General features: G+C 40.7%; 1 protein-coding gene across 2 annotated transcripts in view; it reads right to left on the reverse strand.

Annotated features, from left to right (window-relative positions):
- Positions 1-14,620: 14,620 nt before the first annotated feature.
- The window catches only part of neurod6b (neuronal differentiation 6b), a 3,167-nt gene continuing 1,398 nt past the window's right edge, over positions 14,621-16,389 (reverse strand). Inside the window, exon 2 of one of the 2 annotated variants that reach the window (XM_074651661.1) lies at positions 14,621-15,934. In XM_074651661.1, coding sequence (XP_074507762.1) covers positions 15,025-15,921 — 897 coding nt within the window. In that variant the 5' untranslated portion in view covers positions 15,922-15,934 and the 3' untranslated portion in view covers positions 14,621-15,024. The remainder of the gene's footprint in view (positions 15,935-16,389) is intronic. The other variant, XM_074651660.1, reaches the window with a different exon arrangement.

Here is a 16,389-nt window from a genome sequence, read left to right on the forward strand (position 1 = left end):
CTCTAGTTTGTGGCTGTAACGTTTCATGATGCTGTGATTATCATAGAGGTCACAGCAGGTCATTTTATACAGTGAGGTCAAATTAAAAAAAAAAATAGTCTCACTATATGAAATGGCTACTATTGGGACATCATCACACATGAATATAATTGGGCTCATTGGATCCACAAGCTATTTAGCCTCCGTCCCGACAAAAATGACATGGTTGGTACCAATGGATTACTTAGGATTCCTTTTCTAGTTTCAGATAATACCAGTATCTTCACCATAGCTCTCAAACTGAGCCTGCTACATCCTCTGAAACACAGAATAGCAATCCCGTGGGTTTCAGGGGGTTAAAAGCAAGAGTGGAAACATTGTGGAACATAAAACACAGTAACACCAGCAACGATCCTGAAACACTGATAATAAAGAGACCTGCGTTGCCGTGGTATGCTTGCAGGTTTAGTTTCATGTCCACTGTTTTGCCTTTATTTCAAATTAGGATTAAGATTAAGATTAACATATCAATCCTCTAAATGTGTTTTAAAGAGCAGATGAGAATTAACAGGATCATTTTAGCCCGATAACATTTTATCATGAATTAGTTAAGCCACGTAACAAGATAACATAAAATAACATGACGGAACATAACGTGACATTATGTATGGGAATATAACTTAAATTTATGTGTACAATTACAGATTAGGCCATTAATATAGTGAAACAGCTGTACCGTATTCCCAGGACATTTACGTATTCATTCATTTAGCTCATAAAACTGTATATCAAAGAGTGTAACCTTGACATCAGATGTTATATTTCTGTCCACATCCTAACATAACCTCACATCATATAACATCATAAAACAGCACATATAGTTTTTAGTCCAAAGTGCTTTGCAGGACTGTGAATGAAAACATTTTTAGCTTGGATGGTCCCGATGAGAACTGGACCTCCAGACCTGGCACTGACTCCTCAACGCTCTACCCACTGAGCTAATATCCTACAGCCCGTGCTTTTTGGCTTACCCTTCCTTATCCTCAGGCTGCACCAGCTGCCGTCTACCTCCGACCACACTCCACGCCCCCTGATATGTTGTCCTCTACCTGCTTCGTCCCTCCTCCTCCTCCTCATTTGTAGGTGTTCTATTCCCCCCTTTTTGGCCGCAACTTTCCAAAAGGTGAACAGAAGTGATTTTCAATAGCACCGTGCATGACTAATGGTGGAAACATGTTAAAATCATCGCAGAAATGTCCTTGGGAAGACAAATGAATTTTCAGCAGAATAATTAACTTAATTAACAAATTTGCATGCATATTCATCAGGGCCATTGAAGTCTTTCCAGCTCAGCTTGATGAACGTTGCTGTGTAATAACCAGCTCATTTACATTCTGCCATCCACTGCCATTTGTGTGGATTACTGAGAAAAGGCAAAGTGTGTGTGTGTGTGTGTGTGGGTGTGCATGATGCTAGGACATTGTATGTGCAGGCACTTTTCTTTTTCCCTTAACATGTCACAGAGAAAGCCTGATGAATTGATTTGAGATCCTGTTTTGTTGGATATACACCCCAATATTGGACACAGCTGCCACACACACACACACACACACAGTGATGTAGAGGAAGCATTCATATGCACATATTCATGCACACATACCTTGCGTTAATGTGACCGTGTGTGCTCTACACCCATATCTCCTTGCACCCCCCCTCTCTCTCCCCTCACCCCCCTTCTCTCTGGTGGGCAGTTCTTGGCACCGATCCTGAGTCGTAAACCCTCCTGGGTTGCCAGACTGTGCGTTGTTAAAAACGTGAGGCCCTCCGTACCCCCTCCCCGTCTCTGCAGGGCAATCTTTAAAGGCAGCAAGGTGTGACGGCACAGACTGGCAGCTTGGCAGCCATGCCCGAGGATACCAACGCTCCGTCAGCCGTGAACGGGCACCATCACATGGGCTCGCCTAACTAATACGCTCGCCGTACATGTGCCTTTCTCATGCCTCATCTGTGCCAGTCAGAGACAAAGGAATTCATTAAGAAATTTCACATGGCGTTGTTTTGTGATTTCGCCGGGATATGGTTAATTGGGAATTTCACACAAAGCTAAGGTAACTGAGGGAGAGATTATCCAAATGAGTTTGGAAAAAGTTAATTACACTCACTTGGCTGTTTGTGCCCTTGATCTGGTTGGGCACGGAACAACAGGAAAACTTATTTTACGGAGGCTTGTGCTGGATATTTCTCTAACAATGTGTTTCTCATTCTCATCATAGAGTTTTCCTCCAATGTAGGTGTTAGAAAGAGACACGTCCCAGCAGGTTACTCACCAGCCTGTCAGAAAACTGCTGCACCAGTATCATACGAACATAAAAAGGAATGCAAAGCAAATGCTTTTTTTTGCACCTTTAACATAACCAATATGGTGCGCTGTCCTGAGATTTTGCCGGAGCAATTATCACATTTATTGAAGAAAAACAGGCATTAAAAAAAAAAAAAAAAGCATCACCTGACACATAAAAAACTTGTGATATTGAGCATACTTTCTTCCCTTTGCCTCTGTGATACTTTCTCCTACGCTTTTTCTGCAGACATATGTTTGACACTTGAAGCTGTTATCATAGCTGGAAGTGTGAAAGAGAATTGTTGCAGTAATATGCCGCTCTCGAGTGTTGTGACAGGAAAATGCTTTTCTGATACAGAATTGGCATTTTCAAGTCTCGTCTGACGCGTGAACAGTGTTCGTCTTTCATACTGATAACAACGAAGCCAAGTTTGCAAATTAATTTCTCCAGAAAGGCTTTGATAGAATAAGTTGTGCGATAAAATAGTTTCCACTCTTAATAGAAGACATTTTTAATGACATGTTTTAGTCATAAAAGGAAATGTTGTTTATTGCATCGTCTGACCCTCTTTGTTTTGAAGCTTCCACTGAAGCACGACGAATACAAAACACAAATGGACCATTAAACTGACCTTCAAACTGGGCCCTATGAAAATCAAATGGCTGTCACCACACTGACGGGGAAATGTACACAACTACAGCCTGTTTCCCTCCAGTGAAAAATACGAAAAATACACATCAGATGCTCGCTTTCGTGATCCTCCTTTTTGAAGTAACAACAACTCTCGCAGCTCGAGTGAATACATCTATGAAAGCTTCGATGACAGAACATGAAAGGAGGGTTTGCACGGATGGAAACAGCAGACTCTCCCCTGCAGACTTGCTTTGTTGGCCTACTGATGTGATTGTTGCTTTTCTATAATAGCTGCAGTACAATTTAAAAACTTGTCATCTGATCCCCTGCTAAGCCACACACACACACACACACACACACACAAACATGCACATAAACACGTATGACGATAAAAGGACACCTGGATTTGACACGATCGTGATCTTTTGTCTGTCAGTTCCACAAACATTAACAGCAAAAGTGTATTTTCAACATTTAGCTGCAAAACTCGGCCGTCAGAAAATAAAATCTTGTAACTTCTTTGTATCCTTCGTTTGAGGTAGAGGGGGGGTGGATGTATTTGACGACGGTACTGTTTGATGGTGCAATTGATGAGAAAGTTCTGAAGAAAGTCCCAAAGCCTCAGAGGAATTTGATTACCTCCATCCATTATCTGCACAGTGAGCAATCGCGAAGCTCACCATCTGTCATCCGTTTCATTTGCATCGTCAACACCTGCCCTGCCTGTTTATGCCTTCACATTTTTTATAAGCTGTCTTTCATGGCGGGGAAAAATGTTGACTTTTCCTTCTAAATACATTAATTCCACAAGTTCAAAGAACATATTGAACGCAAACAACTTGGTTTATATCTGATAGAATATGGGAAACTCTCCTCTTTTTATTGCTGCAGATTTAAAATTAAAAAAAAAAAATGCATTCAAGCTGCTTTCACAGCTTAGTGAACAATAAAGTGTTTCATTTCATGGATAAATTGCTGCAAGAGATAGATAGATAGAAAGAAAGAAAGAAAGAAAGAAAGATAGATAGATAGATAAATAGATAGATAGATAGATAGATAGATAGATAAATAGATAGATAGATAAATAGATAGATAGATAGATAGATAGATAGATAGATCACTCAATTTCCATATTACACATACACACACCCCATCCTCCTGTTTGTTACGAACGCATTGTGCTGCATACTCTCCCTCCCTCCCCCATCCTCCCCCATCCATCCATCCCGTCTCCCATATCCCCAGGTGGTGCCGACGGCTGCGGGGCCCATTAGCGACAGAATTCCTGCCTCCAGCAGGCCATGCGTGTCCCGAGTGACACATTTTTGGACCGGCACCAAGAATCCAACCCTCCGCAGACAGCTCACTTCCCTCTGCAGTCACCACAGTATGTGCATGTGTGTGTGTGCGTGTGTGCGTGTGTGTGTGTGTGTGTGTGAGGGGGAGAGGGAGGCCTTGCGAACACAGCATGAGTCCCACAGGAAATGCTTGAAAGGCAGTATGGGACAGATTGGTGATGGCGCAGAATGGACTAGAATACTAAAAAGAAACGCGAAGATCTTCTACAGTAGAGAGATCATACTTGGATAAGATGACTCTCCATGCCAGGTTGGGACATTTGCTACAGACCACAAAAATCTCCCAATGTGCATCTGCATGTCTTACAATGTAAACTGCACTGTAAAAAAAAGAAAACACATTTAATTGGATTTTGCTGATGCACATTGTTGTTTGTTGCCAGCTGATGCTTGTGTACCAAATGTTATTTTACAGACAAATCCTGCTCAGCGAAGAGAAAATACTTCAAAATGAGATTTTTTATATTAAACTTTGCCTCCATTGCACTCAATGAAAGGTGGCCTCATCTGAATTGAGTGATATTTGATGGTCGATCAAGATTCTTATTAATCATAAGGAGGAGTGATTATGAAACAATACGTTATGAGTTAAGAAAGAGCAGTAAGTCCTTTTAGTATCGATATTATGAATGGATTCTTTCTCCATACTAATAGATACTTAATTATGGACCTAATGACTCCTCACAAAGCGCTATATAATTAGTCTAGATGAGCCGAGAAAGTTCCTACTTGTTCTTACATGTTTAATGTTGGTGATTTCTCATTTCCAAATGGGAATGTGGTGGATGGTGGTAGAACATTAGTGTCAGTGGAGCTTCGGAAAGGTACTGATGTCTGTCTGTCTGTCTCTCTGTCTATCTATCTATCTAACTATCTATCTATCTTGTCACAGCCCAAGCTCAGTGAGCTCGACAAAGACATAAGATTTAATGTAATTTAAACCATATTTCATTTGAAACTAAGACAAAAACATGATAAAGGAATCTGTAGTCTGTCAGTGGTGTCTGTGATAGTGAAGCGCTATACCCTTGGCGTGGCACACTGCCCGAAATTACCTGCGAGCGCTGCGCTAAAAGTTAAAATTATTTCAATTTTGACCTTGGTTGCCACTGACCTTTCAAAGCGCAACCAATGAGATAACAGCTGCAACTGTTGTTGCCTATAAACACTGAATGGCGTTCCTACCGCACGTTTTAATGATACCTGCGCTGAGCTTTGCCTCTGCAAGGCTCTGCGCCCTACCTCGCGGTGAGTAAGTGAAGAGGAAATTTCTTATCATGCGAAGGCAGCCTAAATACCCTCGGCCCAGCCTGCCCAGGAGCAAGACATCAGGCAAGCTGCAAAAGGAAAAACACAAGACAGCAGGAGGAGGAGCACTGACAGGGTCAGAGGCCGTCTCTATCTGTCTGCCTTCCTACCTTCCTACCTACCTATACCTACCTATGTGTAATTTCTTCTAACTTTAACACCCAATATGTAGAAAAGTATTGAAGTGGTAATCCTCCCATTTGCCACAAACTTGGACTTGCACATTTCATGAAGGTGACAAAAAAATAATGATAAAGAAATTTACAAATAAACAAAGTATGTTTTCATACAGGGTCAACGTGATCTCATAGGCGTATAATTAACACGCCACTTTTAAGGACATTTCGCGTGTCATGATATGCATTTTCACTGTGAAACAGTTTTTTCGTGTGTCATTTAACACCAAATCGTTAACGTGAAACGGTTGCGGTTTGTTATTTTTAGGCAACGAAACCATTTAGTAAAGTCTCGGACATACTTTGAATGTTCTGTTTCAATTCATACTACAATTGGGGGTCCGCATCGGTCTGGCGTTCCATGCATGCGCATTTCCCAATCCACACACCACTCCAATTGATAACTGCAATGCACCGTAACATTGTTTGCCAGGAGTTCAACACCATTTGACTTTGACAAATTATATTAATTTGCCTCTCTGTTGTCTCAAAACAAGCATCCACTTTGTTATCTTCTCATTCTTCTTGGCAAATGATCGAGCTAGAGGTGCATAGGCCACCAACTGGACTATGGAGCGAAACTGGAGCATGCCCAGTCGACGCCCTTGCTATTGTCACAGTTTGGAGAGCAGAACAGGCAGGGACGACCTGAACACAGACATAAGCAGGCTGAGAGTCCAGAATGCAGGCAGGTAACGGTAGGTAACGGGCAGACAAAACTCCATGAATGACGAAAGATGCACCAACAAAAGAATGAGGCTACAATAAACAGTGAGACTAATGGGGAAGTGGGAACAGGTGAGCAGGAGGTCTGGTGATGTCCAAGATCAGCGCTGACCCTCCCAGACATGGGTGGATGATGACATTTACATCATGCAGACCAAAGCGGACCCTCACAGACACGGAAGGTATGAATTTGCCTTGAGGTTTAGGAAAAACATCATGGTTGGACTTAATGTACGTAAACAACATCCAACACAGTTTACAGTACATAAAAATAATTTTCCCTTTTTTTATGAGGCTCTGAAAGACCTTCAACAAGTTATTTTTTGTCTCATGAAAGTCACTCAGAGGCACATGAAGACAAAAAACTTTAACTGCCGGATATATAATTACCGGATCTTCTGCTCTGCTTCCACATCATTGGGCCCATAGAGCAGGCGCACGAGTGTTTCCTTTAACTCCGCCTCCCAGCTGCGGTCTGGGTCTCATTCACATGAACGGTGGAAAGTAAATATTGGCTATTAGTGCATTTTACAACTTTTTCGACCCAATTTAAATGAGGGCTATTCAAGTGTTCGTACTAGGAAGTTGATTTACCTCAAAAAAAATTAGCCGCTGAGTTACAGACATCTCTTTCCCGATGTAAGGCTATGGGAAAAAGTCTCCTTGGGCCCAATGGCATCACGTGATGGGCACGGAAGTTGTAATTCAACTGTTTGGCCACTATGTAAAATTGGCTTCAAAAACCAATGCTCTTCATAGACATGATGAGTGAGATTAGTTAGGTTTAGGGTAAGAATATCAAGATGAGTCAACCAGAGGCATAGTAGGGCGTGTCATGCCTTCATCATGGTAGGAAAATATATATTGCAACCAGGAAGGTCCGATGACGTCATTTTGCATAGTAATTAGCCATGTGCTACTCTTCATGATAATGGGCTGTTGGGATATTTTTCGGACTATTGGGGTTTCAGAATAATGGACCGTCGGAACAATGGCACCCTACTTTCAATGGAAAAGAGTTGGCAACGCTGGGCTGCGTTTTTCGGTCGGATGATTTTTTAAATCTAGCGTACTCTTGCTAGTTTCTTAAGATTACCAACCCTAGCTTTAATGAATGTAAGGAAAATTTAAAAAAACATCTATCTATTTTCCATCAATTTATCAATAAAGCAAGCACCTATTGTCCACTAAGTTGTGGACCAGCTACCGAACTATTCAGCTATCAGGTAAGTTCTATAAACAGATCCTGCATTCATGAGATGTTGGCATCGGAAGCATTTTGGTTTCCGTTTGTAGTAGTACTGACCAATCACGTTGGAGCAAACTTTGGTTGAATGCAGGTAAACAGTCCATGGCCGAACCGATGACGACGATTTAACTTTTTATTGTTTTAGCTTGTAAACTGGCTACTTACACGTCGTCTCTCAACTCTAACTCCACATCTCAAGTATCTCAAGTTGCTAATCGGACTGCAAACAACAAGCAGCGCACGGAAAAGAGAGTCTTGGCTTGGCCACACTGGAACCCCAGAAATATAGCTCTTGCCCCCAGAGGCTTATCTGTCGTCAGACCGATAGCTGATGGGTTCAGAGATTGGCTATCCAGCTACCAGAGACAGGAATGTCAATTCATCAATTCATCCATGAAATGAGACACTTAATTGTTCACTTAACTGTGAAAGTGTATCATAACAATATAAACTCAATTATAAACCAAGTTTTTCATGTTCAATTTATTCTTTTAACTTGTGGAATTCATGTATTTAGAAGGAAAAGTCAAAAAAAATGTCCCTGCCCTATCTATCTATGTATCGCACACCACAGTGTAGTCATGGCTACCACATGCTCATGTTCACAGACGAGGGAATCGATACCACTTCACCCAGTAGCACCCGTGTCTCTCAGTGTGCCCTGAAATAGGGTGTTGCTGGGGTGTCAGAGGATCACACCCCTGTATGCCTCCCACCTGCTCCAAAAGCCAACCTATACTCTCTCATATTGTAGCCAGTATAGCCACACACACACTTCCTCACACACACATGCGTGCACACACCCAGTTGGAGCAGACAAAGAGCACAACGCACAAAGGTGATGTAGTGACAGATGCTCCTGTCACATACTTAGCATATCTCCACCTCCAAAATAGTGCAACTGCCGGAGCCGGTCTGACTCTCTCGCTCCACGGAAATCAGGGCTCCTGTTTCACAACTCATTAATTTCCCCCGACGGATAAAAGCAGCTCTTAAACCACAATCCTTCACCCAATATTTATCCAATCTGACCAAATATTATAATTAATGCCTCTGTCTCTCCTCTCTCCTTCAGGCCAATATATTCCCCTCATCTTCCTCCCTCCCACCCTCTCTAACCTCTCAGTGCCAAGTTCACAGATAGAGAGAAAGTACTTCCTGTGAGAGGCCGGGCCGGCTGCCAGAGAGACTGATCCACCAATCTGACACGTTAATGAGATCCTGGCCCATAGTACTGGAGTGTCAGGCCTCCTCTGCTGCAGCATCAGCCCTGCCGTGACCTGCAACACACACACGTCTTTACTCATATGTGTAATTTTTTCACACATGCGCCCACACGCACAGAAATATAAGCATAAATGAATGTGAGTGAGTCTCTCCTCCACACACACGTTGAGAGGGGGGGTTCAGCTCCTTAAATCTGTCTAATTAAAACACCAAATCCCTCTACTCCCCTCACCCACCAACCCAATCCTCACTTCCAAGCCACACACACACACACACACTCGCACCCCACCCTCCTCCATCCCCACTGCCACCACCCCCGATTCCGCAGGAGAAATGATTATTAGGAATTTAATGGGGGAACGTTTCCCATCCCACACCATCTGGGGCTTGGGAATGGCACGAAATTTGAGGATGCTTGCCGACGTGGCGGGGAACATTATTTTCATTTTTTTCTTGACTGGTGCTCGGATTTTCAGACATTGCAATGAAAAAGGCTCCTGATTACAATAAATTACCATAATATATCACAAAATAAAATACATATAAAGATGCAGTTGTGTTATAAGTGATTGCACAAAACTTTTTTCAACTTCCGAGGTGTCCTTCTGCAACTACGTCCCTATAGAAACACGGTGTTTGTTTTGCACTAATTACGACACAACATCTCGGATTGCAAATTCACCTCTATACGATATATATCCCCCATTCCTGTCCTTCACCTCCCACACAGAGCCGGGCCATATGCTCCCTTTCTCTCTCTCTCTCTCTCTCTCTCTCTCTCACACTATACTTCTTTCTCCCCCTCGCACTCTCTTTTCCACACAGATTAATGAGCTGCATGAATGTAGGGGTACGTGTACACGTTTGACCCCGTGCTAAACTGCTGCACGCCACCCTGTGGACCCTGTGGGCGTGAAACACCCCCACCCTTCCTCGACTCCTCCTCACCCTCGTCAGCCTCTCTGTGAGGCCCCAAGAGGGATCTAAATCTCCTCCGACAAACACACACATGCATACATATATTCACATACACACACACACACACACACACACACAGTAGAAAAAGCAGTATGATGACATGGTGAGAATTTTAGTGAATGGGATAAATAAGGCCTGGTGATGAAGGATGGGGGGCTAAAGAGGAGCTTTTAGGGCCCCAAAGGGACCTCCAGTAACCCGGTCTTCTAGTTTTATGATGATATAGAGGGAGAGAGGGATGAGTGAGGGAATGAAGATGAGAAAACAAGACCTTTTTTCTCAATAAAAAGAAAAAACCCTCAATGTTTCTTCTTATTTTCTTCTACGAGTTGAATTTGTGATTTCACAGATATTCCTGTCTTGGCAGCTGGAAACACAATTCACAAAAAGCAGCATTGATTTCTAAATCAACACGAGTCCCAACACAGTTTGAAATTCTTTGCAGTTGCATCCACAGAAGAGGAAAAGGAGATGTTGTGCAATGTACGTGCTGGTTTTATGATCTCTAAAACGGATTCTTTCTTCCTACAAGAAGCTTCCATATAGGCTGAACTTTGTGTTTTCTGATTTTCCTTTTGCTGTTGTTGCTCTTTTAACTCTCCACAATTACATTATAGTTCAAATGTTTGCAAAGCTTTTGCTTAATTTTATGTTCATCTGTAAAAAACTAAATATGAAGATGTGATTTAACATTAGATTACAGATGATTTGCAACCCCTAATCTGCTGTCTAATTCAGCTTCTACAGAATTCGATAAATGCTGAAATAAGTTTCTTCTTTGACAGGACTTTAAAAATATTGTTTTTATGTTTTTTATAAAATTGTCAAATATACTGTAGAGTCATGCACATGTGTTTGTTTCCCTCCTCTCTCTGAAACTGCTGCATGTCATCCCCTCTTTCTCCCCCCCTATCACTGTCACTATCTATAAAGGCAAAAGCCCCAAAAATAACCTAAAATATATATATATATATAATAAAAAAAATACAGTCAGTTACAAGCCTGCAAGCCCCTTCTCAAACTCAGTTATCTGATTTTCCCCTAGACCACACACTATTTCTCACGTCAGTCATCTCCTTGAACCTACCAAATGCAACATTTTATAAAAAAAAAAGACAATTGGTTCATTACAGACATTTGAGGGAAGTTGTTAAGGTTGTTTATGTCCTTAGAGGTTTTTTTGTTTTTTTTTGCTGTTAACTTTAATTTAATTTTTATACAGGTGGCTATAGAACTCCATCGGTCACAGCTTAAGCTTCTTTTGTTTTCTTCTGTTTTGCTTTATATGAATTTTCCTGTGTTGTTTTAGAATTAATTTATGAATTGGACTTGGATAAAGTTGGTACCTGAGTCAAATGTTTAAATCATCAGCATCTGTCATGTGTGCACTTATTCTTTCAACGTTTTTCAATGATGGGAGTCTGGATCGAAAATGATGAATTTGCTGTTTTCACCAGATTTTGAATGATGATGTATGTATGTATAAATGTATGTAGGAGAATGCAGTGCTTTTAAAAGTGAAAGTGAAACACAAGCAGTGAAAGTATAAACCAGTTCATCCAGCCGGTGATCATCAACACCGATATAAACACAAACTAATTACTTTCTCCTCATAATTTCATTAACATCGACTTGATCTTTCTTCCTCTGATTATATGAGATTATAGTCCTGTATCCTTCCGCCCTGTAAACGGTGCGTAAAACCTTCACGAGTCACCTAATAAATAAAATATAGGTGTGTCATTTAAATGCGGATGTTTAGGACCGTGTAACGAGCAGGAAAGCAAAGTGAAACGGATTTTTTTTTTTTTAAATACTGAAAAAATAAACTTGTTTATTGTTGTCCATTTAGAGAGTTGGAGCAACTTTAACATCTCCTGGGAGATCCACTTGTCTCCTGACTGGGAGGACTGGGAGGACTGGGATCTCTGGCTGACACCCAACACCTCCTGGGCATGTTGGTCACAAATCAGCCATCTGATCGACTGAAATTAAATCACATTATATCGACAAGCCTCTTTCAGATAAACAATATCAAAACTCTGCGTTAGATTTCCTTTCAGGTTTATGTTTTTAACTGTTTAATTAAAACTCTCAATTTAAGTGAAGCTAAAACATTTGTATAGTAATGTAAAATGATTGATAAAATGTATTTGAAACTTAACATATTGTAAGAAAAAAAAAAAGAAATAAAAAAAAAGATATTATTCGCAACTTATGTTGCTATTTCAAAAGGCATTGTATATCACTCAAAATTCAGAGGTTATGCAAGATTATTAAAATACAAAATAACTAAATAAATAAAATGACGCCCAGGGCGTTTTTTTTATCTTAATTTATTAATCTAACATTTTTTTTTCTTCCTGCAGTCGATCATTTCCACAGAAAGCTGCAACATAACGCCTTTCACAGCCTCATTTTATTGCGACAAACACATCACAAAACATCAACACATTATTTCACGAATATTTCGATCCATAACGAGTTTTCAGGAGTGTGCGCGTGCGTGTATAAGAGAGAGAGAGAGAGAGTGTGCGAGCGTGTGTGCGTGTGTGTGTGTGTGTGTGTGTGTGTGTGTGTGTGTGTGTGTGAGAGAGAGAAAGATAAATAAAAATGAAGAATATTATCAAATAATCATCCATCATTCGGGTAAAGTTACAAAATCAACAGAATTTATGAGAGTACAGTCACCAACATTGTGCAGAAATACATGAAGTGCATCACAGTTGCTCTTCAGCAGGAACAGGAAGTGTAAAAAGTTCACATCAAACGATCCAAAACTGTCATTTCGTTGCATATTGATGGTCATCATCTCTTTTTTTTTAAGGCATGTTGTTCAGTTTCAATATAGTTTTGAAACATTTTGTTCTACCTCACACAGAAATCCAATTCCCTTCCAGCTGCAGTGAAATATACAACAACATAAACAAACTTTAAATGTATGGGAATTCACATAAAAAAAAGAAACACTGTTGAATTTTACAATATTTGTTTTAATAATATATTATCCACATTCAAATTGACGGACTTATAATAAATAAGCTTAAATAAATAAATAAATTACAATAATAATTTACATTCACCTCGTTACCACACTATTTACTCCAAAATACAAATGCATTTAGTTTTTAACTTTTTTCCCCACAACTTCCTGTATTTATAGGACCAGTTCAGATGACATCATCAGCAGGTCTCCTAAACACATGCACATCTCCAAACTGGCTTTTTTTTAATATATAATTAATTTTGTGTAATTGTCATCATTTTAATTAGATTATGAGAAACAACTTGTGAGAGGAAATAGACATATAGCATTTTTGTATAAGCAAAGATTGCATTTGGCTGCCTTGCATAGCTCAATTGACCTTTATTGCTAACCGACTGAATCTCTGTGAACTTCCAATCATGTCTCAGCAAAACTTCCCTGATGAGGTGAAACGTCTTTAGATTCTTCTTCTCCTGTTGTTTCATTTAGCTGATTTTTTTTTTATTTCTCCACGAAAAATCATTTCACTGACTGCTGGGAAACCTGATTTAAATAAATAAGCAGAAATATTCAATTAATTGTTCACTATATCATCTTAGTATACAGCCATTAACAAACACATACACTGTAAACAATTTGATCAAAACCTGCCTCTTTAACGAATTATTCTACATTTTGTGTTTTTTCCCACTGGAAACAAAATATGTGGCAGTGAGCCATCACATCTTCTTTAAAATGAATCAGACTGAAATCATGTCATTTGTTTCCAAAGCAAAAATTGTTGACTTCTTTTTCTGCCTTATGTCGACACAAGATTTGAGAACAAGTGAAATCATCATATTTTGGAGACCATGTTTAAAAAAAAAAAAAAAAACAAGACTGAATATTCAACCCCAAAAACGACTTGTTAAAAATGGGCATTTTTTTGCAGTGCATTGCAAAAAAACGACAAATCATTTCAAAAAGGCACAATCCAATCCTCAACAGTCACCCAGCAAAAAAACGTATAGGGAAACATACAGGTGGAAGTCATCAGTAACTAAAAACTACAAGTCCCATGGTTGCATCCAACAAAGTGCTTTGTGGATGCATGTTTATTTCAAACTAAAACAATATGCACCCAACATGAGAACATCCCTCTCTGTTTTTTTAAAATCTTTTTCTCCCCCTCCTGGCATGTAATTTTTCTGTTTGTGTTCACTGTATAATTGGAAACAAATTACAGACATTTATTTTGGGGATACAACATTTTCATGTTTTCTTTCAAAAAAAAAATGTCATCTTTTTCCAATTATAAGTAGCTGTACATCAACTGTGTCTGGAGTCCATTTCGACATCTACAGGGGTGGGAAATTGCATCGAAACTTGAACTTTGTCCAGCTTGATTGATTAATTAATTGTGGAAAGAGACACATACACTGTAAACAATTTGATCAAAACCTGCCTCTTTAACGAATTATTCTACATTTTGTGGTTTTCCCACTGGAAACAAAATATGTGGCTGTGAGCCATCACATCTTCTTTAAAATGAATCAGACTGGAATCATCTCATTTTTTTCTAAAGCAAAAGTTGTTGACTTTTTTTTCTGCCTTATATCGACACAAGTGAAATCATCATATTTGGAGACCATGTTTAAAAAAACAAAACAAAAACAAGACTGAATATTCAAACACAAAAAAACGAATTGTTAAAAATGGGCATTGTTTTTTGCAGTGCATCAACTGTGTCTGGAGTCCATCTGCAGGGGGAGACAATTGCATCGAAACTTGAACTTTGTCCAGCTTGATTGATTAATTAATTAATTGTGGAAAGAGCCATTAACTTCCCCTTATGTCGACACAAGATTTGAGAAGAAGTGAAATCATCATATTTTGGAGACCAAAGAAAAAAACAAGACTGAATATTCAAACACAAAAACGACTTGTTAAAAATGGGCATTGTTTCTGCAGTGCATCAACTGTGTCTGGAGTCCATTTCGTTCCACTCTCGGACATCTGCAGGTGGGGAGAAAATTGCATCGAAACTTGAACTTTGTCCAGCTTTGATTGATTGATTAATTGATTAATTGTGGAAAGAGCCATTAACTTCCCCTTGTGCTTGGAAGGCCTGGCTGCGGACGTGCAGGTCGTATGGGAACCGGCCCTCTGGGGCCACGCGGTACATGGAGTTGTGCGCGAGAGCCGCGCGCCCTGGCGCACCGCAGTAGCGCATGCCATAGTGTCCGCCTGCTTTACCGTAGTCTGGCGGGTCGTCGTGTTTGAGGGAGAAAATCCCGTTAAAGTTCATCGGGGGGCTCAGCTGGCCGTCGAAATGCGGACTGCCTCCCTCTGGAGACGGGTTCTCGTAGTAGGGCTCGTAGTTACCACCGTAGCTGCTGTAGTGTCTGAACGGCTTGCTGCTCGTGTCCAAGCTGCTCGCGCTGTGTCCCGGAGGCGTGTGCACGTCTGAGCCCGGGTACGACGGGTACATGGCGTCGTAGGGCGACCTGCCGGAGAACATCACCTCTCCGTTGTGATCCGTGAGGAAATTCCTCGCGTTCAGCTGCAAACAACCGGCCACCAAGTTGGTGGTGGGCTGAGATAATCCTTTGCACAAAGTCTGCACGAATGCAAGCAGGTCCGGTCTCTTCCCAGCACTCAAGGTCTCCGACAGAGCCCAGATGTAGTTCTTAGCCAGTCTGAGCGTCTCAATCTTGGAGAGTTTTTGAGTTTTTGAGTAGCACGGCACCACTTTGCGCAGGCTCTCCAGCGCGTCGTTGAGGCCGTGCATCCGGCTGCGCTCCCGGGCGTTGGCCTCGTGGCGACGCACCTTGGACCGGTCATGCTCCTTGCCACGCTTCTTCCGCGGGCCTCTCTTCTTAGGGAGCTCGCTGTCATCCTCCAAATCCCTCTCCTCCTCCTCCTCCTCCTCCTCCTCCTCCAGCTCCCTGTCGGAGATGTCGTCCTCGGCCTCCCTCATGTCGGAGTTGGACCTGTCCAAATGGTAAATGGTAAATGGACTTGCATTTATATAGCTGCTTTTTCTAGTCTTCCGACCACTCAATGTCAGTATTCACCCATTCACACACACATACATTGATGTCAGAGGCAAAAGTTGTTGACTTTTTTTTTTGTTCTGCCTTATGTCGACACAAGATTTGAGAACAAGTGAAATCATCATATTTGGAGACCAAAGAAAAATAACAAGACTGAATATATATATATAACCTGCCTTTTTAACAAAGTATTCTACATTTGTGTTTTTTTCCACTGGAAAACAAACATGTGGCACATCTTTTTTAAGACATTTGTTTCCAAAGCAAAAGTTGTTGACTTTTTTTCTTTCTGCCTTATGTCGACACAAGATTTGAGAACAAGTGAAATCATCATATTTTGAGACCATGTTTAAAAAAAACAAAAAACAAAAACAAGACTGAATATTCAAACA

This window comes from Sebastes fasciatus, chromosome 11 (genome assembly GCF_043250625.1).
Source record: "Sebastes fasciatus isolate fSebFas1 chromosome 11, fSebFas1.pri, whole genome shotgun sequence".
Lineage (NCBI taxonomy): Eukaryota > Metazoa > Chordata > Actinopteri > Perciformes > Sebastidae > Sebastes > Sebastes fasciatus.